A 27,247-nucleotide genomic window follows, 5' to 3' on the forward strand; every position below is an offset into this window, starting at 1 on the left:
CAGTCGTCGTACCCTAGAGGTCTTCGTATGCTCTAAGCAGCCGCCTGCTATCATGAGCCGCCAGGGTGACCATCAACGTCAGCAGTTGAACGCATCGTTTTGTCGAGGGAGCGTTTGAGGCAGTGAACGACTTAAATGAGCCTTGTGTCAGGCGAAACACGAAATAGGCCTGAAATGAGGATTTGAGATCTGAAACGTGAAGGCGCGCCACACCTTGCATTTGGAGGTGACATGTCAGAATATGCGTACGAACGTCACTTGAGACCTCCAATTGAGCCTCATAATCTTGTACCTTGCCTGAAGGATCGATGGCAGATGATAAGCGCACCCGTTGCGGCTAGGAGGTGCACAAATGCTACGAAGCGAGGTGACTACGCATGTTGCACCACTCAATGCGAACCATTTCGAACAAGCTTTTCTCATGCAGTTCCAGAGCATGTGCTCGTACCTAATACTAGCTCTTGCATCTGTCGGAGAGGGCGACTGCAGGTGTCGAAGGGAGGGCCAACGCTGCCAACAAGGGATGTTCGGCATGTCGGGCGAACGGCCAGATCATGCAAGAGAAGACGAAGGCAGAAGCGAAGTTAATATAAACAACGCCATGGAATAGGTGAGGACTATTGCTGAGTTTGACACGCAGTGTGGAAAGACAATGAAGTCAATTCGAGATGTATGATATGGAAAGCCTGGAGGTACCTACGATATGGTCACACCTTTCAGGCGCTTTCGGTTTAGTTAATCAGCTCTTGTGCGTGGTGGCAGGACGGTAAGTTAGTCGTCTCCTCATGCTTATGAGCCCTTGAGATCGATGCGGAGGCCGTTAGTTGTCAGCAGAACACCCTCGTCCTTGGCTCAATTCCCAGAGTCGATATCAATACGCCCGAAATTTTTGTCCACGCCTGGAGGTTATCGTTGCCACCATGGCGTGCTGCAAGATGGTTAGAGTTTCATGAACGAGGACCTGTTCGCAGATGGACGAAACGCAGGAGAAACAGCAGCAGAAGTCTAGCAATGGTTCGCACAGTAGGATCGCTCAACAAGCTATCAATAACTATTAGTGAGACGCGAGTTGACACTCCCAATGCGAAGGGCACTGCGGTGATGGATGTGTCGATGTGGGTGTCGAAGAGACGGGGAGCTGAGCGCTGCGAAAAGAAAGCGCTTGGACAAAGCACGTACCAAGTTTCAGTCTTTGTCCCATCTTCCATCGCTCAAGCAAAACTTCAGAAAAGTGAAGCTTGACGAATAAACTTGGCAAAAACAAACGGATAAGTGGGTTGGGAAGCGCAGAGTCGACTTGATATGATGAGATGGTGTTGAAAATTACAAAAAGTATGGGTTGAACCCATGGAGTTTGGTCCAAAGATTGAGTAAGTGCAGTGTTGTGCGGGACTCGCGGTCACTTCTGGTAAAAGGCAAGAAATGAGTTCGTACAAATCCTCGCACTGCACAATCAGAACAAGAAAATTAAATCTTTATATCATTTCTAAATTATTGACCTGACCAGGTTTATGGGAGCGCTCGCCTTTGCGCTCGCTTGCGCCAGATTGGTGTCGTGTGGGCCGGATGGGTCGTGCGTGTTGCAGTCGCTATTGCCTGCAAGTGATGAAATTGGCCGTGCTTGAGCGAGCGGATCGTACAGGCAGAGTGACGAGCATCGCGCCTGCCCGATATTGCGGTCAAGAACTCAAGCTGGATCAGGTCTTGGAGCTCATCACTGTTGTCGGTCACCATGTCCAAGGGTGTCAGTCGTTGGAAGGGAGATGCGAGAGGCTGATTGAAGTTTGCCCCGCACTTTGCGATGAATCTCCTCGGTGGGGCACGTGCTTCTCGCTTCCCTTCAGTCCTGGAGGGCTCCATGACCTTCGCGTATCTAAAGACAAGCAGCTGTGGCAGAGTGAACAAAGAAAGGTCCAGAAACAGGCGCGCCAGAAAGGACTTGGTCAGTAGGGATTCACATATCACAATAATCGTGAACTACAGTATTAGTCAACGGTCCTATTATTTTGTTTCATTCGGACTGTACGCTATACGTTGTAAGCAGAACGATACAAGCCAAGCGAGTTCAGCCGCTCAGTGTCCGTCCTGCTCGCGATACTACCGTAAAGCTTAGACGTCCGTTTTCATAATATGACTTCTTTCCTATCATTGGTCGTCACCGGGGCCAGGGGCGCGTCCCATCTGTCGTGCCTTCAGCATCTCGTCGCAGAGCAACAAGTTGGAAGCGATTCCGGTAGCTGAAGCTATGCAGTTGCGCAGCACGCGGAACGAGTCGTAGACGCCTTCTTGTATGGGGTCCATGGCCTCACCGGTAGCCAGGTTGAGACCGACGACATTGCCCTCTGCGTGCTCATCTTGCAGAGCAGCCAGAGAATCTTGGATGTCGTGACCAGAGTTGGCAGCCAGTGTCTTAGGAATGACAAGAAGCGCATCAGCGAAAGCCAATACACCCCACTTCGCCTTGCCCTTGACTGTCTTCCTGAATTCCTCACTGTTGAGGCGAGCGGCGCAGGCGACTTGGAATGCGCCACCACCAGGAACGACGCTCTTGTCGACAATCATGTTGTAGACACTCCTCAAACCATCACGGACGGCATCCTTGATCTGGCTGATGGTGTGCGAGTTAGGTCCCTTGATAAGGAGAGTGACCGACTTTGGCTCCTTGACGTCCTCGATGAAGGTGTACTTCTCCTCACCTAACTGGTGTTCGTAGACGGTACCAGCCCAACCAAGCACATCTGGTGTCATATCGTCAACGCTGTTCTGTGACGTTCCACCGCAAACAAGCTGGAGGCGCTCCATGTTCCTCCTCTTCGCTCTCCTGAGCGCGAAAATACCGTTCTTGACCAGTACATCCAAGCTGAGAGGGTCGATACCCTTCTGGTTGATAATGACGAATCCCTTCTTGGGATCGTCACCGCAGACCTCCTTCTTCAGCTCGACGATCTTCCTCAGCTTGTCGTCAACGAATCTTCGCTCGCTCTCGACGAGCTTCTCTCTTTGCTCTGCGCTCGAGTAGTAGAAGCTAGAGTTGATCTCAGACTTCTCGTATTCCAGACTGACGTTCAAAGTCAGGATGTATGCGTTCTCAACCCGCTTAGGCATGTCAGGATGCCTTGCACCGTGGTCCAAGGCAAGACCCCTGATCAGCTGTGTGTCCGCCGCAGTGCGGTGTTGCATGGTCATGATCTCAACCATGTGCAGATCGGGCTTCGCTGGTGCCTGGTAGATGGCGAGAACGGCGTCGACGATATCGGGGGTCAGCTGCTCAGCGAGTGAGCTGTCGAGCTTCGTGGATAACGATGTGCGAGCAACGGAAAGCAAGAGTTCGCGGTCGACTTCCTTCTCGAGCTTGAACTCATCGAGAAACTACCACTTCGTCAGCTTTGATAGTCCAATGTGTTGAAATGGCACTGCTTACCCTCAGCGACTCTGTCTTCGCAATGTCGTATCCGTCTGTAATCACGCGTGGGTGGAGACCCTCAGAAATGTAGCGGTCTGCCTGCTTCAGAAGCTCTCCAATCAATAGTACTGCTGATGTTGTTCCATCGCCTGTGATGTCGTCCTGTGCTGTGGCTGCGCGCGCAATCATGACCTGTCCTGCTTTAGATTGTGCGAAATGCGCAATTCGACAGATATACGTACGGCAGTGGGGTTCTGAATTTGCTGTGAAGATGTTAGACTTGCAGATACCATATCTCAGAACATTGTACGTACCATCTCCTTCAACAGAACACTTCCGTCTTTTGTGAGTTTGATCTACAGCACCAGTCAGAGCCTGTTCAGGAGCGCACAACACACAAGACGTACTGCTCCAGCACCATCGACAAGCCTGAAAATCGTCAGCGACATGTTTCCTATAGGATAGAATTGATCTTACATCTTCAGTGTACCGCGGGGCCCAAGGTTGGAGGCAAGGACCTGTATACACGTTAGTACACCATTACCAGATATATCCATAGAATTTTCGTACCTTCTGGAGGCCCTCACCAGCCGAGATGTTCACTTGGAGAGCTTCCCCGCGCCTCTGTGCGAATGTTAGCTAGACTCCAGTGTTTGCAAACAATGAGGGGTCTTACCCTCGACTCCGCCTTAGGGTTCAACAACTGTGCGGCCGACATATTGCAAGACGTATATCAGGGTATCGAACAATACAAGAAAGAAAGTAGGGTGACAGCGTGGGGTATTGCTGCTTCTCGTGCCTGGCCGAGCGCGTTCCCCTCTAGAGATTTTGGTGGAAGCGCGGCGGGGACTCTTCGGCACGGCCGGTGCACGGACTTACACAGAACTTTTCTTGCATTCGAAGAAGAGGTCAACTCACGACCACACGCCGGATTGCGTCTCACGTCACCATATCGCGAAAGACTTCAGGCTTTGCGACGATCACGATGTCGGTCGACTACCTCCTCCACGAAAGCCCTATCGGCTATGCGGTATGTCCTGAAGCTCGGAGCTTCACACTCGAATAAAGTTGCTAATGCGCTGCGCAGGTCTTCAAAGTAATTCTGCAGCCCGACACCATTGGCAACCGCCTTGCCGAAGTCCAGAAGGCGGTGCAGGATCTCGACAAGTTCGGAAAGACCGTTGAGCTCGTCGGTCTTGCGCCTTTCCAGGGTACCCAGGATGCGCTGCAGGAGATCAACGACATCTCTGAGGGTATCCTCTCCGACTTTTTGCGCGCGACCCTCGAGACCAACCTCCCCAAGGCTGGCAAGAAGAAGACCATCACCCTCGGACTCAGCGAAAGCAACTTGGCCGGAAGCATCAAGGCGGCTTTCCCCAACCTCGCCTGCGAGACCGCTCAAACCTCCGAAGTCGTCTCTGACCTGCTCCGTGGTCTCCGCCAGCACTCTGGCAAGCTCATCAAGAAGCTCCAACCTGGTGACATTGACCGCTCCATCCTCGGTCTTGGTCACGCATACTCCCGCGCCAAGGTCAAGTTCAGCGTGAACAAGCAGGACAACCACATCATCCAAGCTATTGCTACCCTCGACCAGGTCGACAAGGACGTGAGTCTTGCAAGTTACGAGCGCTCAGACGTAGTTACTGACTCCATTACAGCTTAACCAGTTCTGCATGCGCCTTCGCGAGAACTACGGATGGCACTTCCCCGAGCTTTCAAAGATTGTCCAGAGCAACGACCAGTACGCCAAGGTCGTCCTCACCATTGGCAACAAGTCCCGTCTTACCGATGACGACACCCATGACCTCGCCGCTGTTGTTGACGATGACGAGGCTGTTGCGACTGCCATCATCAAGGCTGCCCGTACGTCCATGGGTCGCGACTTGTCCGAGGCGGATATGGAAATTGTCATGGCCTTCGCCAAGCGCACCGCTTCCCTGGCCGCCTACCGCAGGCAGCTCTCCAACTACCTTGGAAGCAGGATGAATCAGGTTGCACCTAACCTGGCCGCTCTTATCGGCGACGTTGTCGGTGCTCGTCTCATTTCCAAGGCTGGATCTTTGACCAACTTGTCTAAATATCCTGCCTCCACTGTCCAGATTCTCGGTGCTGAGAAGGCTCTGTTTCGAGCGTAAGCACAGCCAAATGCCATTTGCACTCCTGTTGCTAACCAAATCTCTAGTCTCAAGACCAAGGGCAACACCCCCAAGTACGGTTTAATCTACCACTCGTCGTTCATCGGCAAGACTGGAGCCAAGTCCAAGGGCAGAATCTCGCGTTTCTTGGCCAATAAGTGCTCCATCGCGTCCAGGATTGACAACTTCTCCGAGACTCCTACCTCGAAGTTCGGTGAGGCGCTCAAGCGCCAGGTTGAGGAAAGGATCGAGTTCTACTCTTCTGGTGCGCCACCAGCGAAGAACGCTGCTGTTATGCAGGCTGCGATGAACGCCGTTATGACCGACATCGGCATCCCTGACCCCACAGCCACCGCGACCGAGGACGTTGAGATGGCCGACGGTGTCACCGCAGGCGCAACTGAGCAGGCTCGCCGCGAGAAGAAGGAGAAGAAAGAGAAGAAGAAGGACAAGAAGTCCAAGAGCGCTGATGAGGAGGTCTCTGAGAAGAAGTCAAAGAAGGAGAAGAAGAGGAAAGCGGATGACGACGATGGCGAGAACAAGAAGAAGAAGAAGAGCAAGGCATGATCAACTATTCCATTCCTATGAAAAGTTGATGTATCATTGTTTCTGTATTCTTGCATATACTCCCATCGGCGTTGTAGGGCCGGGGTGGCGTTCTACGGCGTTCTTGAACATAGGGTCTGTTGTATGACCGCTTTGCGATGATATCTAGTTTCCAATCTACGAAGATAAATGTTCACGTTTCCGACCATCTGTGATCGCCAATGATTTTCATGGATGCGTGATCGGTAGCGCGTGTTTCATTTTGTCTTGTAACACCAGTGGCCAAGCAAATTTCAATTTCTTTCTACTCGCCTAGCAATCGAGTACACAAGTAGCGCTCAAGGTGACAACAAGAATCCTGTCAACTTCGAATACATTCACATCTTGCTCGCCTTTGCGCCACAAAGCTGTAACAAGACCAGATGGAATAGCCCTGTCTAGTTCGGGTAAGGCGCGAGAATCGAAAAGTGGATCCTTGTAAACCGGCCCGTTGGGACAAACAACCACGCATCAGAACATGTCAGTCAGAGACACAAGCATTGTCGCGCGAGTTCGCAGTTCAACCTGTTCTTGCCGCTACTAGGATTGACGAGTACCTCAAATGCTAGAGGCAGTCAACAACGTATAAAGTTGTCAGCACAGCACTGCACACGTCCGTAAAGATGCTTTCGTATGTAGATTTGCTGATCGCGCTGGTTGCTCGATCAAGAAGACACCCTTCGTTCCCCTTACAGCGTGACCTGAAAGAACAGACAGCCCTGGAGGAGGTCACGGCATCATCAGCTACAAGCCAATGTCCATGAACAAGGAATACAGCTTGCGCTCGAGTTCGTTAAGGTACGCGCGCACAAAGTGAACATTAAGTTAGATATGTCGATAACCGCATGACAGAAGCGTCCGTCGGCAGCCCACTTCCAGGGTCTCATTCACAGATTGAACAGCGGCTGCCCAGTCCGGGGAGACAGTCACAGGCGTAAAGTGATTTTCCTCGTCGTAACCTTGCGCTTTGGCCCATGTGCCAAATCGCTCTTCATACCTGAAGCCCCCATTCAACACTTGAGAACATCGACGTCTCTTTCCTCTCCTTTTCTCTTTCTCAACCTGTACGATTTCTGCCCGCTGCGATTACCTTTTCATCAATATCGCACTTGCTGTGATCGCCTCCATCAAACCGTAAAAAGGGGTTCAAACTTCGCGTTCCCCTCCGTGCAACAGGTTCCTTTTCAGGTCTTCCCCGGCCCGGTACTCGGCTGCACATCGACTTTGGTGTTCTCGACAACTGTTGCGATAGAGCGCCATCCGCAACTTTTGGTGTTGAATTCGCCAGCCCGCTCAGCCGGCGATCTGCCACTCAGCTGCTTACGCTACCTGCGCATCTAATTTGCGCCCGACGTATCTGTCTTTGTATACAGATTTTTGTATCGGGTTCGTGAATTTCTGAAGGGCAGTCTGGCAATTTCAAGAGATTTGTATAGTCTTGGTTTTCTGCAGCGATGGATGCAAACGATGCATCCTCGCCAGGAAGTCTGAGTTCGCCCCCGCACTCGCCTGAAGGCACGCCCACATCTACAGTTCGAGTTTCCAGCGCTGGTGTTGGTGTTGGACCTGCGAATACTAGCACGCCAACCCCTGCAAATGCGACATCACCAGCACCACGAGGCCTCACAGCATCCGGGCAGCCACGCAAAAAACCAGGTCCGAAACCAAAACCCAAAGATCCAAACGCTCCAGAGCCGGAGAAGAAGACTAGGAAGCCTCGCAAACCTGCAGAACCCAAGGATCCAAATGCAGCCCCTGTCCGCAAGAGAAGAGCCAAAGCTTCTCTGGAAGCGCAGGCTGCACAGACAGTACAAGTCGTTGATGAGAAACCAATAATACAAAATTCGCCCACACCGCAACCAAGGCCTAGTGAACCAGTACCGGCACCGCAGCAGCCAGAGCATTCGCCTGCGATTCCACAAGCTCCCCGCGTATTGGGTACCCAAGAACCCACACTTTACAGTAATCCCAAGCTTTCTCATATAAACGTCGCGCCCTCAACACCACGGCCCTCCAGTTCAGGGCAGCGATACGATCCTATCCGAGGCGGCATCATGGAAGATAAACCACAGGTCTCAGCGAGCGCACCGCCGCCCATCTCGCCTCCGCTGAACCGCGCGAGCGCATCACCATCTATCACAAGTCTCATCGACCCACCTTCTGCGAGCAATTCATTCTTTACGCAACCTGCAAAATTGCAACAGCAGGTATCCATAACTTCTGCCCCGCAGTCTCCTGCCAGCTTCCACACCCGACCAGGGTCGGTCCTTCCCCAAGACTTCCCAGCTCCACAACCACAACACCAACCACAACCACAGCAGCTGACACCACAGCCTTTATCTTACACAGCCACAACGACAGGGCCTGCACCGATGGAGATTGACTCTGAAGCAGCAAAGCCGATTACGGCGACAGCGCAAAAAGCGAGTTCTGCAGCCAACGGCGCCCCCGCAAATACAAGCGGCCCAACGCCGCCCACAAAACCTGCTCGTCAAAAAGAGGCGCCACCACCATTGCCAACTGGCAGCGGTCTGCTCTCTGGCACTCCGTTTGGGCCTGTGACAACCTCCAGCAGCGGCGCCGATGGCCCAAGCGCACCGAATGTTTACCTTACCTTCGATCTGAAGGGACGCCAGAACACTACAATCAACGTTGCTCTAGAGATCGAGAAGAAGTATGGTTTCGCTGCCCTTCATCCACGCATTGCTGCTCGTCAAGAACGTCAACGCCAGATGAAAGCTGCTGGTGCCTTTTTAGAACGGGCTGCGGGTGGTGTGTCTACTGATGACATGTCAGTCGATTTGTCTGAGAACGAAAGCAACGTGGAAATGGGTGGTATGGATGACAACGCTTCTGCTACCGAGAACGGTGGTAAGAAGCGGCGTAAGAGGAAGCAGGAGGATTACGACAAGGAGGATGATTTCATTGACGATACGGAACTGGCGTGGGAGCAGCAAGCGCTCATGGCTAAGGACGGTTTCTTCGTGTACAGTGGCCCTCTCGTGACTGAAGAGAAGCCAGCTGTTGAGAGGTACGCCCAAGATCCGCCCCGTTCACAAGTTGCCGTACTAACTACATACAGGGCTGATGGTACCGTTAGACGCGGCAGGGGTCGTGGCCGTGGCGGCACAACGCGAGGCGAAACTTCCGGTAGAGGCCGTGGGCGTGGTGGTGGTCCAGGTTCTCGTGGTGGTCAACCTGTCCGTAAACCTCGTGTTACCAAGGCTGACCGTGCTGCGATGGAACAGGAGAAGATCGCACGGGAGAAGATGGGCGAAGCCATCGCTAAGCAGCCAATCCCTGCAGGCACCGCTGGTCCGACTGGATTATTATAAGGTCAAGAGAATCAGCGCAATGGCTTGCTTCGCGTGCTGCAGTCGCAGCATCTCGCCAGCTCTGATTTTTCGGTATTGTACGATACAAGCTGTGGAGGGTGTCAGGTTTTCCAGCTGGCCGCCCATGTTTGTAATCGCGGTGTTCAAGGTGTTTCCATATGGTGTGTGTACTCATAGGGCCGGGCAAGGCGTTATCTCTACGGTTCAGCATAGGATTCAGAGGATAGAACGTTTCAATCAGACTTTCGTCTTCACTTGTTTCGAGGTTCTGCGCTTCTTTTGGTTCGTTGTTCGTTCTCATATACTCACACTCTTCGAGTTCGCCATGGGCTTCTACTACAGTGCAGATGCAGAGAAGAGACGGAAGGATGCGGGCAGCTTCTTGCTAGCCTTCGCAGTGCATCTGGACTAACCAAGTATTTTTCAGCGGTAGGTAAGAGTGCCGGCGTTGCGTGGTCGACCGCTCTTTCCCTCGCAACTTCACTGGTGCAACTGCCCGTTTGCACTCATCTCCCAGCGCTTGGGCTCCTCACAATAAGAAAACAACACGAACATCAATCCTACACTTTAATAAGTTCAGCTCTTCAGAGCACGACATGGTCGCCCTCGTCAGATCGATGCCTTATCTACCGGCTGACCTGGCTATCACTGAGAGGTCGCGCAAGTTCTACGACGGCACGTACAAGTGGGACTCAGATGGCTTCACTGACGACCTTGGAGGCAAGTTTGAGCTGTAGCTGGAGCGAGACTATTGCTGACCTCCTCGTAGTGTATCGCGAGTTCGACTGCTGTGATCCTCTTGCGCGCGCTCCCACACCGCTACCTCCCATGTTCTCCGACGACAAGGATGATGATGGCCAGATAGACATTATGATCAACAAGCCAGCGCAACCACTCGAAGGCGAGAGTGTTACCACATCCATAAAGACAGCAGCTCTCGAACCAGACACTCCGTGTCCCAGGCCAAATGGCACCGCAGCCAGTACATTCAATCCTCGAACACCAGAAGACATTCGCTGTTTCGCCATCGAATTTCTTGCCAACTCCAAGCAGAGCAAGACGGTACGTCAGGACGAGCTCAACATCGCTTCTCAGGGCAAGGACAACATTGTCAGCAAACTCGAAGATATTGTGGCTACATCTGAGCAAGCGGACACAACAGCGAGTCTCAACCCAGGCCACAAGCTGTGTGGAGCATCACGTTCGGCAGACGAAGATGTTAACAAAGTGAAGATGCTAGACACACCACCTGAGAGCCCTGTCAAGGTTGCGTTTGGCGTGCAGACCACAAGTCCCGCTTCAACCATCTCTACTCTATCACCGGTCCCCTCCAACTTATCGGACCAGGACAAAGACTTGGGTATCAAGGTCAGTATCTCCAGCTGCTTTGAAGCAACCATGGCTAACTGGTCCAGATCAATTGCCTTTCTACCGCATCTCGAAGCACTCCAAGTCTGCACCACACCCCATCAAAGGCTTCAACTCGATCGAAGACTAAGGCTACAACGACTCGCGGCGTGGCTCAGAAAGTTACTAAGGATTCTAAGAGCAAGTCTAGCCCGCCAAAGAGGAAGGAAGACAGTGTGGAGGACTTCACATTGTTGGAACTGCACTCAGGGTCGTTTATGCGCAAAGGTGGACGAAGGAGATCAGTTAGGCAGGCGAAATCGGAAGGCAACTGAATGATAGGACGAACATGCATTGGCGAGGCGTTTGACACCCGGATACTCTATGACCTGACCACCTCTACGCACTCTGCCACGTCAAAGCAAACTGCTGCGCATGATCCCCACCAGCATACACGGGCACCTGCGTGCTTCCACTCGCTGCCTTGTCCGCACTCCACACGGCGTTTCCGTCAGCTGCCAGATTACCGTCAACAGCAGTGAACCCAGTTCCGCTGCTCACGCTCGCATCGCAGGTCAGGGCGCCTCCAACGATGCCGCACTTGCCCTTCGAGCTCGTCAGCGTGAAGCCGTCGTCAAGTTCGGTAGCTGTGAATGTCGCACAGGTACCGGTGGTGTACCACGTGCCCTTGCTGATGATGCAGCCATTCTTCGCGCCGCCAACTTCAACGTTGATATATCCCTTTCCGCTGAAGGGTGTGCCTGGTGCAGAAGTACTTGTGGGCGCCGGGCCGCCAATGGTGGTGCTGGTCGCAGTAGGCTGGCTTGCAGATTTGGGGAGGTACTTGATACCCGTCGTAGGGCAAGTTGATTTCGTGCCGTCGGGGTTGGCAGCTACGAACTCGCCCGTCTGCAGAGAGCCGCGCACGTCGTAGTGGTACCAGATTTCGTTCAGCTCGCCGGACTTGCAGCCCAGTGTTACCTCCACGCCCGGTCTCTTCGCTGCTAGCGCATCCTGGATAGCCTGGAATGTGTATGTCTGTGAGCTGCTGGGTGTGATTCCCGCAGCAGCCAGCCATTCATATGACGGAAGTGTCTTGAAGAGCGAGACAGCGCGGTTGAAGTAGTCAACGACTTCTTCGGTGGGCCTGTGCTCGGTGTAGCACTCTGGCTCGAGCGTGGAAATGCAGGTGCCGTGCTTTGACCATTCGTGGTACCAGAAGGACTCGTCTTTGCCTTGGTAGTCTTTCCAGTAGGTCTGCATGAAGGAGAGGGTGTCGTCTGCGCCGAAGGATTTCAAAATTGCGGAAATGTTGGAGTAGGAGCGCGAGGAGTCGCAGTTTGCATCATAGGTGCCGTCGCAGCGGTCTGGCCTGGTCGTCACATATCAGCTTCTGCTAGACCCGAGTATTGGAGAGAGGGCTGGCGTACCATAGACCATGCAGCGTCCAGCTGTCGACCGGACCTGTGACGGGATGTGTATCCCAGAACTGCGTCTGCAGCAGCTGTCCACCGGGCGCATTGAAGCAGCACAGATTCTCCACCACCGTTGTATTATGGCAACTCAACTGCGGATTCGAACACGACTGAAAAGGGTTCACCGCACCCTGCGCCAGCACCATCTGCGCGCCACCCAATGCAAGTTTCCCCAAAGTCCTGAGTGAAGGCATGGCGGTCGATATCGCCTCAGCAGCTGGGGACACAGCGCTGCTTTGTACTGCTTCTCGCGCCACGGCCGCGAACGAGTCTAGCATGACGGGCATATTGATATTGTGGTGCTGCAGTAGCCTCGGCGGTGCTACAAGCGTTGTCAAGCTTTGCGTGGCGAGCCTCTCCCGTAGCGGCAGTTGTTCCTTCACGCGTTCAAGTTCGGGGATCTGATTCGCGCGTCGTCGCCGGTGTGGGCGGTGCACTACGAGTCGATTTGGAAGGTCGCTATTAGATCGTCGGATATAGCAGGTAGTACAGCTTCGGAGATGGTCCAGGGAAGACTGTCATAGGTAGTAAGATGGAGAGGCCCGAGATTGGGACGAGGACTGTTGATGTATCAAAGGACGGGGTCACAGCCACTCAGGGCGCAGTGCTGGGCATTACGCCGCGAGTGGTCACACGCCGCGCTGTTTCGAGCCTCATGGTGATCAGCGACGAAGCGGCCAGTCAGGTGCGTTTATCGCGTGCATGTGGTTTGGTGCCTGGATTGCCCTGCATTGAGATTGGTCTTATCGATGTCGCGCTAGGCGGGGAGATTGTGGAGAGGCTGATCCTAGCGCAGGTGAGGCGGGCGCCGACTTGGTCAGGTGATCTTGCGATTCTGCTCAGTCTGACTATCAATTTTCTACCCTCCAGCTTCTGACATCGGCGCGGTGTAAGTCACACGATCCTATGCGGAATAGGACCAAACGTTGAGATGCATGCTTCATTTCGTGGAAATGCGCATTCAAGGCAGAAGCACACTGCAAATGGTCTCGCCCATCACGTCTCGCAAAGGTTCTACGATTGTCTGAGGAGAGATCTACCATCGTTTCCAGATAGCCTAAGTGTCATCGCATCTTATGATGATCATGACGGATCAGATGTCCCTTCGTCTCCAGACATTCCGAAGAGCACAATACTTGACGACGAAAAGGATATAAGGTCTTCTTCACACTCCTCGAAGAGCACGAGACTTGGCGACCGAAAAGCCCTACGTTGATCACCAGATATTACCGGGGGTACAACGTCTGCAGATCCAAGAGACTCACTTTCAGCCTCAGATATCCCGAACAGTACGACATTCGTGGGCCCAGGAGATTCACTTTCGTCCTCGGATCTCCCGAACAGCAAGATGTCTCAAGACCTGATGAACCCGCCCTCAAGCTTACCGGTGAGCCTGGTACCCGAAGACTTAAGACCACCATACACGGAAGTATCGCCGGAGGTAACCCTGGACGACGTTTGTGTACAGTGCATAGCCCTCGGCATGCGACACTCGAAGATTAAGCACAGTTTGCAAACCATCGGCATACGTATACGCAAACATTCTACATGTCCATTGTGTTTGTTTTTCGCAGATGTACTGGAAAACTCATTCCCAGATGGTTTACATTCAAATCTTGAGGATCAAGCGGTCCAATTGCAGCTGCGTCACTTGGATCCACGACTTTGGCTTGGTACCACGGCGATGAACCGGGTAGAATTGGTCTGGCAGACTCTCTACAACGACGCAGATCCCATAAGATGTGGATCAATCATCTTACCGTTCCAACCTGTCTCACAATCAAATTTAGAGGCGCATTACATACATGAGGACTGGATATCCCAATGCAAGCCTTAGCACGGTGTCATTTGTAGCTCATTCTACAAAGACCTGCCGGAAACTTTACCTGCAACGGTCTGTGATGTTATCAATGTCACTCTACGCCTCGGCCTCAACTACCTATGGATCGATCAATATTGCATCGACCAAGCGGACCCTGTTGCAATGCACCAACAATTAGCGAACATGGACTCAGTCTATAGTTTGCAGCAGTGACGACAGTCGCAGCAGCAGGAAACGATGCATCTCACGGATTGCCTGGAATTTCTCGACCCCGTATATTGCAGGCACGAATCAATTTCAGGGGAGAAACTTGGCTGTTGATTGAGCATTATGCTTGGAGCTTTGCATCATCGGCGCGGCAGTTCAGGGGTTGGACCTACTAAGAGGGTATGTTCTCTAATCGCCGTCTGGTCTTCACCCCGAATCAAGTTGTCCTCGAATGTGGCTCCTCGACTTCCCTTGAATCTCTGAACCTGCAAACGCCCCTATTTTCACAAACGTTAAAAAGCCTAGGCACGCCGCGGAAGGTGCAATCAGCCAAACCCAGCCTGAGATGCGAGCAGTGTCAGATATCATGACACTGTGTTCGATAACCACATATAGCGTCGCTCGAGGACGTCTTCAGTTTGTCACTCGGTCACCTGTATCCGTACGCTGACCTGATCACAACAAAGATAGTAGACATGACACCAATGTCAGGAGCAAGCTACTTCATCGATGCTTTGTCCTCGCCAGTTAGATATCGTTCGCTCGAAGAAGTACGCGCATAACTTGCACAGGTATGGCGTCCTCACTGCCTGGCCGATAGCTTCGCAGTTTACTCCGAGAACAGGCGTTAAATGCACGAGTACTCACACTTCAAGGCCCGAAACCGAAGGCGGAGGGGAGCGTAACGGAGAATGGCGTTTAGTCTGTGCTTATGGTAAGAGCGAAGAGTTGACAAAGTGAATTGTAGACTGGCAGGATGGGATGCGCCTTACCCTGGAGGTATTCGCTGTTGCTAATCTGTTGTCTACCTTGAATAATGTAGTACTGGCTTTGGTGATCTCTGCACCGTTAGTTGCTCACCGACCCACAAAACCGCGAAGCTGTTCATCCATGGAGTCCTCTCAAGCTACTGTTCACTTACAGCATGGGTCCTTGGCTTTCTCGTATGCTGCAAATTGTGTTGTATTGAAGTTGAGAGAAGCATCCCAATATTGCATTAACTTACGTTCGATCGACCCATACGAAGCAGTAGAGTAGAATGTCATTGACAGCGTCAACAATTGCGGAGATGAGTTCGTTGTGTTGAGAGGATTAAGAAATGCTACCTGCCGGATGAGGCCAAGGATTGCGGAGACAGAGCGGGGGCTTCGCGCTCTCATTGGCAGGCACTCAAAGGCACAACCGTTCGCGCTACGCCTCGTTCCGCAAGCTCCCTGCTCTTCCCCCAGATCTTGTCGTTGCGTCATCCAACAATCTTTTGATCAGCAATTGCCGGTGGAGTACACACACATCATTCTGTTTGTGACAAACGACCCTTGCGCCAGCATCGATGGCGGGCAGGTCAGAGCCAGGTTCCTCGCAACGCACCAGCAACTTAGACTTTCTTTTCCACCTTCTCTATTCCGCTGGTCTATGAGGCTATAACAACTAAACGGTTAGTATCGATATTGGTGATACGAGCGATTGATATATTTCCAAACGTCACGAGCAGCATTACCCCACATCTTCGCAGGGCACAGTGGCGATCACTATAGTCGGACAAGAGACAACCCGCATACCGAAATGGCACGGCAAATACTCCGTACAAGGTATAGTTCTGAAGGACAGGGGTCCATTGGTATAAGAGGCGACATACATGATGGCTTCCGAGCACTCATCAACAGGTGCGCCGCCTCCTTCGCGCTTTGGTGTCAATAAAGAGCCATCATGGCGTTACTCAAAGTTGCACTTTCGTTCCTGATCTTAACTCCTGCACTCGTAAAAGGTCAAGATGATCTCGGACTCAGCAATGGCTATACTACGTTCGATGCCGGGAGCCTCAAGGGCGAGATAGTCAAGAGCTCTCAGACGCTTGCCTCACTCAATTCGACCGGAAACGAGTTCGACTTCCTTCCCTCAGACCGACTGGCGCAACTAGCCTTCAACGGAGCTCATCATCTGGGCGATATCACATTTCGTTACCGCACGTCGAGTGGTGGCGGTTGGACGAGCGTCGACTCTGCTAGCGCACGCAAACCTGTTACGACGCTGAACGGGACCGGTCAGGATGTCGTTGCTGCCGCCGACTTGACACCCACTTTGCCTAACGGACTGCCCATCAAGGTTACAAGAGAGTGGCTAAAATATGAGAACAATTTCGCTGTACGCTTCAATATCACGAATAACGGCAACGGAAGTGTGGAGTTGGGGAGTCTTGGGTTGCCGGTCAGCATCAACAACATCTTCACCGGAAGATCTGCAGAGGAGACGCAGGACAAGTGCGCCTTCGCCGACCCGTACATTGGTCTCGACGCTGGCTACGTGCGTGTTTCGCATTTAGAGGGTACTAGTAACGCTTTGGTAATTACACCCATTGGAGCGACAAAATTCGAAGCCTGGAGGTTCCTCCGCGAGCCGCAAGGCAACTTTGGCTATCAGTCTCAGACCTTTGAAGGCAACTATGAGTGGCAGATTCACAGCCTTGCCTATGCGCAGAATGAATGGAATAGCAGCAAACCCTGGAACGAGCCAACTTCCAAACCCCTGCAATCAGGGGAGGTTTACTCTGTTGGCCTTCGCTTCTCGATCGCAGAGAAGATCCAAACAATCGAAGACGCTGTTATCAAGACCGGATCTCCGCTTGCAGTAGGTATCCCAGGATACGTGGTGCCAGCCGACTCCTCAGCACGACTGTACCTGAACCACACCTCACCAGTCAAGAACATCGATGCCGGAGGTGCCTTCACGATTACCGAACTATCATCGTCCGACTCTGCATACAAGCTGACTCCGGTGGCTTCAGCATGGGGGCGAGCGCGAGTCACTATCTCATACGAGGATGGTAAGACCCAGACGGTGCATTACAAGATCACCAAGACCGCACCCTCCGCTCTTGCTGATATGGGCCACTTCTTCTCAACGGCAGCCTACTTCAACGACACTTCAGATCCATTCTATCGCGCGCCGTCTATCATGACCTACGATCGTGAAGTCAACAAGATCGTCGAACAAGATGCCCGCGTCTGGTTTGCTGGTATCAGCGATGAGGCTGGTACTGGAGCGTACCTAGGTACTGCCATGAAGCAATTTGCGCAGCCTAACGCAGAAGAACTTTCGGTCGTGGACGAATTCGTGCACGAGACCGTTGTAGGCACTCTACAGCAGAACAGCTCGTTCGGCGTCATCGCAAGTGCATTCTACTATGAGCCAGGTGCGGTCAATTACACGTACGACAACTCATTTGATTGGACCTCGTGGACATCTTGGAACAAAGAGCGAGCGTATACAACACGCCGAGCGTACAACTACATCCACCCAGTTGCGACGTACTGGTCGCTTTACAGAACAGCGAGGAATTATCCCGACACAAAGCTTCGCGCTGAGTGGTCGTGGTACCTCGGTCGTGCGTTCAACACCACTCAATACTGCTTGTCTAACGAGGGCGCCAACTGTGACTATGCTCTTGTTGGACTCATGGGCGAATGGGTTCTCGGCGAGCTTCTGAAGGACCTCAAGCGAGAAGGCATGACAAGCGAAGCCTCAGCTCTCGAAGCCTCAATGCGCTACCGCGCCAACCTTTGGGAGACGCAAGCCATCCCCTTCGGTAGTGAAATGGCATGGGACAGCACCGGTCAGGAAGGCGTCTACTATTGGACCGACTACTTCAACCTCCCCAACACACCCACGAAAGCCATCAACAGCATTCTCGCATACATGCCTACTGTCGCCCATTGGGGCTGGAACGGTAACGCACGCCGATATTGGGACTTCATCTATGGCGCCAAGATCCAGCAAATCGAGCGTCAGATCCATCACTACGGTTCTGGCCTCAACTCGCTGCCCATGCTGCACTCGTATGAGCAGAACCCCAAGGACAACCTCTACGCGCTTCGTGTTGGGTTTGCGGGCAACACCGCGCCTCTAACAAACATCGATGAGGGTGGCTTCGCATCTGCGGCATTCCACTCCTTCCCTGAGTTGCTGAAGTGGGATCCGTTTTCCGGTGACTACGGTCAGGGTTTCTTGGGCCTAGCTCTGGGACAGACGGTCTATATCGTCAAGGAAGACAAGCTCGGCGTACAAGCTTTTGGTGGCGACATTGATGAGACGCATTCCACTGCTAGGTCGACTGTTGTTGCACCCAAGGATGCCGTCAGGAAGCGAGTCTTCGTTGCCGACCTTGGCCTGAAGGTCGAGATCAGTGCTGGCGCGATAAAGGAGATCGTTTATGATGAGGGCGCGCAGAAGCTGAGTCTTACGGTCGTTCCTGCTGTTTCAGACAGTGTGTTGCAGGCTAAGTCCGCCATTGTCTGGCTGGAGCAGCCTGGCTTGGATACTGTGAGCTTCACGGTTGCAGACGCACAGCAGGAACGAGGTGGCTTTGTTGTCGACCTTGCAAGCGGTAGTGCAAGTGTTGAGATCACAAAGTCGTAGTCGGTAATCCAAGATGTAGATGCATTAATATGTTTTGAATATTCTGGGTGTCTGTCATTTAGGTCTTTTGTACAGTCGTACTACACATACTCTACACCCACTTCGGATGATTCTCGACTTCCTGCACCCTAACATTCCTCCCCCACAGTCTCCACACATACCTCCGCCCCTCTATTCCAGCTCATCCGCACTTGCGAAAGTGGCGGCGGTCTTCTCTCTCTTTGCCTCGTAGTAACTGGCTCCTGCAAAGGCAGTAGAGTCTGTAAATCATCATTGACGAAAGAGTGACACGTCGGCAGTCTGTTCATCTCGATGTCTTGCGCGTAACTGTCGTGTCTGAGAATCGTGTCGATGTATTCTGATGCTAGTGCCTTGGTCATGCTGTCGCGGGAGCTGGGGTGGTTGGGGTCGATGTGAGCGTTCATTTGCAGTGTTGTACCGCGTAGGTAGGAGATGTTGAGCTGAGATCTGCGTTTGCTGTCGTTCTTGCTTATGTGGAAGAGCCTCTCGGACCAACTCTTGCTCTTGGGTTGTGTATAAGTACCAGCAACACCGTTGTCCTTTGCTCAAGTTCTGCTTCTTCGACCCGTACGACTGGGACCGCGACCGCGACCGTGTCCAGCTTGTCAGCCTGTCGACCTTGAGCACCTTCTCGAAGATCTTCAGCGTTGGCGCATTCGCACACATCGAGCCAATGTGTAACTCCAGCAGAGACCAGAGTTATATGTCGCTCGCCACCCAGGTGACGTCGTACGTCGTAAAGAGACGATAGCCCTGTTCAGTGCGCATCAAACCCACAGCAACACTGGTGTATTCAAGAGCGAAGATGCTGTACAGCGCAATCTTTTGGCGGAGGGGCATTTGGAGGTTCCAACAAAAAAGTGTCGCGATGAAGGCAACAACAAGATCGTGCACCGTGGAGATGATGCCATGTGCCACCACATCTATACCCTCGTTGATGCATGTGTATTTCCACGGGCACGCATCTGGGCGATGCAGTCGCGGATGGTACGAAAGGCGCTGCTAGTGTACATGAAGGCGTTCAGCCGTCTATAAGGTCCACGCATCTCTAAGACATTGACAACTTCATCGCGACCGAAGGTCTTGCAGGCACCTTAGACCAGTTCCCAGAGCCAACCGCGTACACCTTCGCCATCCCGGGCAACAAAGGGTACATCCAGGATAGAAAGCTGCTCTCCCTTAGCGAGACGGACAGCTTTCAGGCGTGGGCGAGACTGAAGGCGTACCCTCACAAGCCGGACGAAGTTGAGCATGTCGATGTTAGCTTCCTCTCTGACACGTCTATGGCGGCTTACAACCTCTCCCATCTGCCGATCAATATGTATCCTTTCAACCTCGTTGCGGAGAAGAATTCAAACGCCATGAAAGAGAAGCTTACCGTTTTGATACGCTATGTGTTCCGGAAAGCTGCTAGTATCAACCAGCCATTCTCGTTGGAAGCCAAACAAACATTCAGGAATGTTCTGGTCGGTATCCAGAAGGACATTGAAGCAGCAAGAGGTAGGCAAGAGTCACGGGTCGTACCTACCACCCGCTAATGTGACAGCAGGTGCCGACAAACTGTTGAACACCCATCCCCCAAACAGGCTCCCGAAGAGTCTCTCGTACGTTGACGCACTTCTTATTGGGAAGACTGCCGGAGGCGCCAACGTGATCATCGACCAGTAGTCCGACTCAGAGATCAAAATCTACCAACCAGTCAAGGGTTCATTAAAGTGCAAGGTCTTCGAGGTACCGGCCAAATCGAAGCACAAAAACCCCTCAAGCCAAGGTGCAGCCGAAGTCCAGTCCAACCCCAAGTTCGAAAAGGCAGCAGTCGAGAAGAACACACCATAAAATAAACAGGCGAGTGAGACCGAAAGCTAGGACGAGCAGCAGTACGAGCCCAGATCCACACCTAAGCCGAAGCCGAAGCCAAAGCCAAAGCCAAAGCCAAAGCCAAAGCCAAAGCCAAAGCCAACGTCTATGGCGGCAGTCAGGAAGGTTGTACCAGCAAAGAGGCGGGCGAGCGAAGTCGGTGATCGAGAAGCTGACCAGTATGCTGAGCTGAATGATCTCGAAGATGAACGAGACAGGCTCGAAGAAGAGAAGGCGAAGATCTCAGAGCGTCGAGCAAACAGGAAGCGAGAAGAAGAAGACGCAGATCGAATGCAGGAACTGGAAGCACGCGGTAAGAGGATCGATAAGTAGTAAGGTCAACTTCTGAAAGGCAAGCCAGCTCAATGGTTGCTGGCTTACCAGCGACAGCGCAAGAGGGCATGAACATTTGGAGGATACGTTGGTTCTCGCCTCGTCAACTCCGATGTTGGTCTTGCCACTCGCTCATATTGCATATAAAGCCGGCTACAACATACAGGGATCACTGTAGCCGTCAGAAATTGAATCAGGTTGCAGATGGCCTGCAGCTTAGCACTGAGTACCTTCCATATTTTCGAGGATCTACTGCTTACATGTGACTTTTTCTGCTACTCGAGAGCCATTGTATTATTTATTCACAACGCCTTATAATAACCCTAGCTAGGGATCGACGCCATATGTGTACAGCAAAACAAATGATAATGGGATGTATCTTGATGGTAATGAAACGCATTGGAAATAGCGCCGGAAGCTGTCCCTGTAAGGAAGCCGATTACGGGTGGCCATTGACACCTATCGGTCGGAAACCCAGATCCAAAATCAGAATTTACGCTTCCCAATTTCAACCTCTAATATCTCTGCAACCACCCATCAGAAACAAATACTTGGTAGCTCAATTAAACGTGGTTGTAATTCAGAATAAGTCTGTCTCTTCAGAGTATTCTATCACTGCGTGGTCGTGAAAATATACCAAGTTGAAACAGGTGAGTTTGATGGACTTTTAGAATTCCGAGCATCCATAATCTGATGTTGGTTTCTGACCGATTGGTTGTTAATCGTCACCCGTACGGCATCCCTGAAGCCACTGCCAATCAAACTTCAGACGATTATGCCTCGGTATTCCACTTACCCCAGTTTTGTTCAATCCACACTCACTCCACTGTCACGGAAAGTAGTGCGGAGAGGGCTAGCGTCTAGTCTGACCGAGGCAAAACACCTTGGTACTGCGACATGTAGCGAGATGCACTTCTCCCCTGCGTTGCAGGCCTTCTCTTCTCTCATACCCTCACTACAATCTTTACAGAACCTCACGGTTCGTATCAGCCCACCATGTCTAGCGAAGCTCTTACCCGCGATGCTGTTGCAAAGCACAACACACCAGAGGACTTGTGGTGTATCATCGACCACAAAGTCTACGACCTGAGTGACTTCGTCGACGCTCACCCCGGTGGTTCTGTCGTTCTCGAGCAAGTGGCTGGCACCGACGCCACTACTGCATTCTACAACCTCCACCGACAGGAGGTGCTCGAGAAGTACTCCGACCTGTGTGTCGGCACTATCGAGGGCGAGAAGTCTGAAGTCATCATCGCTCAGCCTGGCGACCTCAGCCCCGTACCGTACGCCGAGCCGCTATGGCTGCGACCGCAGTTTAAGAGTCCATACTTCAAGGAAACCCACAGGAAGTTCCAGAAGGAGGTACGAAAGTTCATCGATAAGGAGGTCAGGCCTGTGGCGCAGGAGTGCGAGAAAAGCGGCAAATACATTCCTCAGGACCTGATTGACAAGATGGCGGAGAACCACATGCTGGCTATGCGTCTGGGCCCTGGAAAGCATCTGCACGGCAAGAACCTGCTTGGCGTAGTCAAGGGCGAGGAGTTTGACTACTTACACGACCTTGTCCAGGCGCAGGAGGGCGTGCGCGCGAATGCTAGAGGTTTCCAGGATGGCAACATGGCGGGCATGACCATCTCCTTGACTGCTGTCCTGCAGTGGATGCCAGAGACCGAGCTGAAGGCACGAGTTGTCAATGAGGTCCTGACCGGCAAGAAGAAGATGTGCCTTGCCATCACAGAAGCGTTTGCCGGCTCAGACGTTGCTGGATTGAGGACCACTGCAACGCTGACGCCTGATGGCAAGCACTACATCATCAGGGGTACCAAGAAGTGGATCACAAACGGCATGTTCAGTGACTACTTTGTCACTGGCTGCAAGACCGACAAGGGTTTCTCCGTGATCCTGGTCGAGAGGGACGAAAACCTCGAGACCAAGCTCATCAAGACCAGCTATTCCACTACTGCCGGAACTGCGTACGTTGAGTACAACGACTGCAAGGTGCCTGTGGAGAATCTGCTCGGCAAGGAGCATCAAGGTTTTGCCGTGATCATGGCCAACTTCAATCACGAGCGTTTCATGATGGCTTGCGCGGTCATTCGACACTCGCGCACCATCGTCGAGGAGTGCCTGAAGTGGTGCAACCAGCGGATAGTCTTCGGCAAGAAGCTCGTCGAGCAACCCGCTATCCGACAAAAGTGAGTTCCTTCTTCTTGTGATATCTGCTGGTTCCCGCTGGACCGCGCCTCACGTACGTATCTGGCACAGATACTAACAATACCCACAGGCTCGCAGAGATGATCTCCCTCGTCGAAGCGAACCAAGCTTGGCTCGAGTCCATCGCCTACCAAATGTCGCACATGTCCTACGCCCAACAATCGAAGTTGCTCGGCGGGCCCATCGGGTTACTGAAATCGTACTCGACACGCTCTGCGCACGAGATTGCCGATAGGGCAGTGAATATCTTCGGCGGACGAGGCCTGACACAGTCCGGCATGGGCAAGTATGTAGAAGAGTTCCACCGCACATACAAGTTCGATGCGATTCTGGGTGGAACAGAAGAAATCTTGAGCGATCTGGGCGTAAGACAGGCCTACAAGAACTTCCCAAAGAGCATGTTGTAGGTGAAAGTAGAATTGATGTAGGATAGAGGTGTCGCATATTCAGCAAGCATACACAATCAATATTGTTGTTTACCATCTGATCGATCTGTCGTTGACCGTAAGGTTTTGAAGATCCCAGGGATCCCCAGGCGAGAGTGTCACAAGGACGTTGAAGTTCGAATGGCAAACGTTTCTGGAACAAGTGTGACACTGACAGGTCCGAAATGGCCAAACACCTTCCGAACATGGCTGTCCCCGCTGTGTGTCATTGGGTTGTGCAACCATGGTACGCTCGGAATGTAAAGCGTCCTCGGTCCTTGGGTCGGATAGGCACGTTGAGCAATACAACAGTGTCGCTAGATGTCGATAGCCGAGTGCACATAGACTATCGATCTGTACTCTGCCTAGCACAATGCTGGTAGATTGGGGCTGCTTGTGGTGTCAAGGGAGCCGACCGGTCAAGCAGACATCGGCAGACCATCACGATCATCACAGAGCAAAGCATCACCTCCAATCTCCACGACATGATAGTGAGGATCGCCGCACGGGGATGTCCCTGACTCCGCCTCCGCATCCCTACACTCGGACCCTCTGATCCAATCGCCAAAGGCAGCACGCGCCTCAGCCGCCTGTGGCGAAAGTGCCAGCTGCTGCCCGTCCACGTGTTACATGCCTCAAGCGGCCGCCGTGCAGCTGCATCTGGATGGGGTGCGTGAGACACGGCGGGATTGGATGACACAACAACGGAAGTGCAGCGCTTTGGTGATGCCGCTGTCGCCGACTGCAGGATGCCTTCTGGTGCGAGTACGTGTCACCTGCACGGCAGCACCAGGCAGGTTCGGCGAGATAGGCGATGTGTAGATAGTATAGTGTCTTGGTTCAATATGAAAGAAGTTGAAGGAGTGAGACATCTAGGGGGGCATATCCAAGATTTAGTCGAAGTAGCCATCCACACACGCGTGAAGGTGGTGCGGCTCAATAGGCAGTCCACGATAGCGCTGTGTTCCTGCATGGATCTGGACTGTGAGGCAATGCAGGGTATCTAGAAGGCGGTGGAAGGCACTGGCGTCACCTGCCTCACTATGCGCTGCGGCGGTTTGAACGCAGCCTGGCTCGAGTCGAGTGCAAGCGCATCAGTCACCGACCGCCAGTGCATTGTCTTGTCATCCGGCCGTCTGGCGTGCTTTGCCGGAGTTGATCTGTTTAAAGGAAGCGCCCCAGCCTGCGTCACCTTTACTCGCCCATTGCCTCGTCGTCCTAACCATTTCCCTCTTACCACTCTCACCACGCCGATTACTACATTATTCACCCACGGCGTCTCCACCCCGACAACCCACTCAACCGCACTTCACCGCAACCCTCGCCTCTACATAAGCCACCGCTGCGCCTTCTTCCCTGCCAACTTCTTCACCTGAGCACACGGACACTGCCTCACCTGCCGCTTTCAACTGCGACCGGTCCTATCTCCGTTATCTCAACCTCGACCGGCACACCAGCGTCATCACCATCGCACGCTCCTCACAGCACAGCACCACCACCGCCATCATGATGCGCCGCTCAGACTCCATCTCCAGCATCAGCTCCATGGGCTCTGACGCTGACGAGACGATGCACATCTTCGTCAAGAACGTATCCGGCGATTCCAGTAAGTGCACTCTCGGTATCGGGGGTTCCGAACCTCGGAACCAGCACACCACGCCCCCAGGGTCTTCACGTGCGCAATACTGACGTGCTCTAGCAATCCCTCTCTCAATACCCACCAGCACCTCTATCTCCACCCTGCGCTCGCTGCTCGCTCTCCGTACCAACTTGCCCGAGCCCGCGGACCTGCGCCTCGTGTACGCAGGGAAGCACCTGTCGTCCGTGACCACAACGCTCGCCGACTACGCCATTGCGCCCAACGCAACGCTGCACATGGCGCTGCCCCTGCGCGGCGGGATGCCCCCCAAGAAGATCCGCTGCAGCCACAAGGATTGCAAGGACGCCGCGCAGCGCATCGTCGGCGACTGCGGGTTCTGCAACGGGCATTTCTGCGGCAAGCACCGGCTGCTGGAGGACCACAAGTGCGAGGGCCTTGAGGACTGCAAGAAGGAGAGCCACGAGCGGAATGCGAATAAGCTGAACAGTGAGCGGACTATGGCTATCAAGGGCATCTAAGAAGGATGTTCACGATAAAGTCGATCTGAGGCCAGAGGTCGAAGACTAGGTGACCAAGAGGTCGTCAGGGTGCGAGCGAGCTAGAGTTTCGAATTGCTTTGTCTTGCGTATTTCAGCCAGCGAGTTTGGCGGCTGTTTTGCTTGGAGTTTGGGACCTGAAGGGCTGCTAATCGTTTGCTCCCTTGGCTGATTGACGCGTACTGGGAGCAAGGTGTTCTCCTGGATATAGCAGCCTTACTACGTATTGATAGTCTTTGACTAGCTACTTGATCGAATCAATATTTTTACTCAATACATCATTTCTCAGGGCGCTGTGCGTGGCAACTGCTTACACCTAGTAAACATGCTATGTTGATAGGCTCGTTTTGACGTCAAAATCCTTCTTCGTACGCAAGAATCGGCAACATCGTTTCTTTTCTTTTCAAGCAGCAATGCTTCAAAGCATTACAGTGTACCAAGAGATGATATGTTGGTGCATTTGGACCTGTTTCCAAGAGGCACAAGCAAGCGAGTGTTGTATAATGCTCCCACGCAACACCGCACGAGGTTCAACGTCTACTAAAAAGAGATACTGCAAAAGCCCCTCAGTGTTCTTATCTATGATTACTAACAGCTACAGACAACAATACCGAGCGTAGTTGTCACTATCACTATAAGGTCGATGCTTTGCTGATTGAGTCTTAGAAACAATTGTCCATATCAATCCTCAGACGGGGTTGGACGGCTCTGAATGCAATTGAATTGCGTGCAAGTCTACCTCTACCACAAGTGCTTGTGTGCGAGATCAACTTTTTTTCTTACCAAGCTTGCCATTGCATGTGCGATGCGATAGAGACTACACATGCACACACGGATAAACTATGTCAAGAAAGCATTTGTACCTCCACAACGTTGAAACGGTATTCTAAAACTCACCTGTCTCAAGCCTCGCTTCCCAAGCTTTGACGTGTCTCAGCATCTTGCGCCCAGCCACTGGCAACATGTCAGCCCTGCACAGCAGGTTGACAGTTTGTCGCCCTGGTGATGCCATGACTGCTATGGCTGCCATGACGTCGTCTGCTTTGGAGTGCTGAAAGTCTCGTGCTCCGCCCCGCTCCGGCACTTTGTAATGCGAATGATGCCGGAGTGCAGCGGGCATGGCAAATCATGGCACCACGTACATTCCTGTGGATCAGAGTGTGATGGTGGCTGGAATCTGTTGAGATCGCGGTGTGCCGGGCATGTTTGACGTTCAGCACGAATCGCCGCGACATACTGGCGATACTCGTATCGAGTGCTGTGAAAGCCTTGGGTGGCAAAGTGTCGGTCCTGCACAGCGGGCCGAATAATGTCGTCATGACCGCCATGATGTTGTTACTTTTGAATTCCTTCAGAATGCTGTTCTCCTCCACTCCATGTTCTGGGATGTTCGAGTGTTGCGTGGTCTGATGAGTAGCGGGCTTGGTCCGGTGGCTCGTCAAGGCACCACAACTGCACGGTTCGAACTGGAATCTGTAATTTAGCAACTCCTGAGATTGCGATGCATCGAGTAAATTTAATTCTCGATATACAATCGCC

At 52.7% G+C, this 27,247-nt stretch overlaps 9 protein-coding genes across 9 annotated transcripts; 7 read left to right on the plus strand and 2 right to left on the minus strand.

Moving 5' to 3' along the window:
- Positions 1-2,082: 2,082 nt before the first annotated feature.
- Positions 2,083-4,194, minus strand: BU25DRAFT_375955 (T-complex protein 1 subunit zeta). Its single transcript, XM_033704105.1, has 8 exons — positions 4,080-4,194; positions 3,974-4,027; positions 3,881-3,921; positions 3,811-3,832; positions 3,718-3,759; positions 3,646-3,666; positions 3,422-3,595; positions 2,083-3,369 (listed from the first exon to the last, which is right to left on the minus strand). The coding sequence occupies exons 1-8, from the start codon at positions 4,119-4,121 to the stop codon at positions 2,146-2,148; spliced, it is 1,620 nt and encodes a 539-aa protein (XP_033557586.1). The 5' UTR covers positions 4,122-4,194; the 3' UTR covers positions 2,083-2,145.
- Positions 4,195-4,322: 128 nt separating this feature from the next.
- On the plus strand, positions 4,323-6,265 carry BU25DRAFT_400829 (Nop-domain-containing protein). The gene is made up of 4 exons (XM_033704984.1): positions 4,323-4,433; positions 4,491-5,009; positions 5,062-5,534; positions 5,586-6,265. The coding sequence occupies exons 1-4, from the start codon at positions 4,389-4,391 to the stop codon at positions 6,103-6,105; spliced, it is 1,557 nt and encodes a 518-aa protein (XP_033557587.1). The 5' UTR covers positions 4,323-4,388; the 3' UTR covers positions 6,106-6,265.
- A 1,312-nt stretch (positions 6,266-7,577) lies between these two features.
- Positions 7,578-9,458, plus strand: BU25DRAFT_350248 (HPC2-domain-containing protein; the record flags this gene model as incomplete). Its single annotated transcript, XM_033703295.1, has 2 exons — positions 7,578-9,154; positions 9,206-9,458. 2 exons carry the CDS (start codon positions 7,578-7,580, stop codon positions 9,456-9,458), a joined length of 1,830 nt encoding a protein of 609 aa, XP_033557588.1.
- Positions 9,459-9,806: 348 nt separating this feature from the next.
- BU25DRAFT_178567 (uncharacterized protein) lies at positions 9,807-11,271 on the plus strand. Its single transcript, XM_033700891.1, has one exon. It carries the CDS (start codon positions 10,155-10,157, stop codon positions 11,142-11,144), a length of 990 nt encoding a protein of 329 aa, XP_033557589.1. The 5' UTR covers positions 9,807-10,154; the 3' UTR covers positions 11,145-11,271.
- BU25DRAFT_434205 (ribonuclease M) lies at positions 11,205-12,474 on the minus strand (the record flags this gene model as incomplete). The annotated part of the gene is made up of 2 exons (XM_033708848.1): positions 11,205-12,177; positions 12,236-12,474. The coding sequence occupies 2 exons, from the start codon at positions 12,472-12,474 to the stop codon at positions 11,205-11,207; spliced, it is 1,212 nt and encodes a 403-aa protein (XP_033557590.1).
- Positions 12,475-15,576: 3,102 nt separating this feature from the next.
- Positions 15,577-18,742, plus strand: BU25DRAFT_414403 (uncharacterized protein). The gene has a single exon (XM_033707272.1). The coding sequence runs from the start codon at positions 16,017-16,019 to the stop codon at positions 18,720-18,722; it is 2,706 nt and encodes a 901-aa protein (XP_033557591.1). The 5' UTR covers positions 15,577-16,016; the 3' UTR covers positions 18,723-18,742.
- Positions 18,743-19,684: 942 nt separating this feature from the next.
- Positions 19,685-20,411, plus strand: BU25DRAFT_424913 (uncharacterized protein; the record flags this gene model as incomplete). The annotated part of the gene is made up of 3 exons (XM_033708311.1): positions 19,685-19,730; positions 19,824-20,243; positions 20,293-20,411. The coding sequence occupies 3 exons, from the start codon at positions 19,685-19,687 to the stop codon at positions 20,409-20,411; spliced, it is 585 nt and encodes a 194-aa protein (XP_033557592.1).
- A 1,346-nt stretch (positions 20,412-21,757) lies between these two features.
- On the plus strand, positions 21,758-23,606 carry BU25DRAFT_414405 (acyl-CoA dehydrogenase family protein). Its single transcript, XM_033707273.1, has 2 exons — positions 21,758-23,128; positions 23,218-23,606. Exons 1-2 carry the CDS (start codon positions 21,930-21,932, stop codon positions 23,552-23,554), a joined length of 1,536 nt encoding a protein of 511 aa, XP_033557593.1. The 5' UTR covers positions 21,758-21,929; the 3' UTR covers positions 23,555-23,606.
- Positions 23,607-24,675: 1,069 nt separating this feature from the next.
- Positions 24,676-25,984, plus strand: BU25DRAFT_414407 (uncharacterized protein). Its single transcript, XM_033707274.1, has 2 exons — positions 24,676-25,178; positions 25,272-25,984. The coding sequence occupies exons 1-2, from the start codon at positions 25,079-25,081 to the stop codon at positions 25,688-25,690; spliced, it is 519 nt and encodes a 172-aa protein (XP_033557594.1). The 5' UTR covers positions 24,676-25,078; the 3' UTR covers positions 25,691-25,984.
- The last annotated feature ends 1,263 nt before the right edge of the window (positions 25,985-27,247 follow it).

This window comes from Macroventuria anomochaeta (genome assembly GCF_010093625.1).
Source record: "Macroventuria anomochaeta strain CBS 525.71 unplaced genomic scaffold BU25scaffold_37, whole genome shotgun sequence".
NCBI lineage: Eukaryota > Fungi > Ascomycota > Dothideomycetes > Pleosporales > Didymellaceae > Macroventuria > Macroventuria anomochaeta.

Coding starts and splice junctions, on each gene's coding strand:
- BU25DRAFT_375955 (XM_033704105.1), bottom strand. CDS start 4,121: ATGTCGGCCGCACAGTTGTTGAACCCTAAGGCGGAGTCGAGG. Junction 3,833..3,880: donor CCCCGCGGTACACTGAAGAT/GTAAGATCAATT, acceptor GACGATTTTCAG/GCTTGTCGATGGTGCTGGAG. Junction 3,370..3,421: donor CGAAGACAGAGTCGCTGAGG/GTAAGCAGTGCC, acceptor ACGAAGTGGTAG/TTTCTCGATGAGTTCAAGCT.
- BU25DRAFT_400829 (XM_033704984.1), top strand. CDS start 4,389: ATGTCGGTCGACTACCTCCTCCACGAAAGCCCTATCGGCTATGCG. Junction 4,434..4,490: donor AAAGCCCTATCGGCTATGCG/GTATGTCCTGAA, acceptor TGCGCTGCGCAG/GTCTTCAAAGTAATTCTGCA. Junction 5,535..5,585: donor GAGAAGGCTCTGTTTCGAGC/GTAAGCACAGCC, acceptor CCAAATCTCTAG/TCTCAAGACCAAGGGCAACA.
- BU25DRAFT_178567 (XM_033700891.1), top strand. CDS start 10,155: ATGGCTTCACTGACGACCTTGGAGGCAAGTTTGAGCTGTAGCTGGAGC.
- BU25DRAFT_414403 (XM_033707272.1), top strand. CDS start 16,017: ATGGCGTTACTCAAAGTTGCACTTTCGTTCCTGATCTTAACTCCTGCA.
- BU25DRAFT_414405 (XM_033707273.1), top strand. CDS start 21,930: ATGTCTAGCGAAGCTCTTACCCGCGATGCTGTTGCAAAGCACAACACA. Junction 23,129..23,217: donor CAACCCGCTATCCGACAAAA/GTGAGTTCCTTC, acceptor CAATACCCACAG/GCTCGCAGAGATGATCTCCC.
- BU25DRAFT_414407 (XM_033707274.1), top strand. CDS start 25,079: ATGATGCGCCGCTCAGACTCCATCTCCAGCATCAGCTCCATGGGCTCT. Junction 25,179..25,271: donor GAACGTATCCGGCGATTCCA/GTAAGTGCACTC, acceptor GACGTGCTCTAG/CAATCCCTCTCTCAATACCC.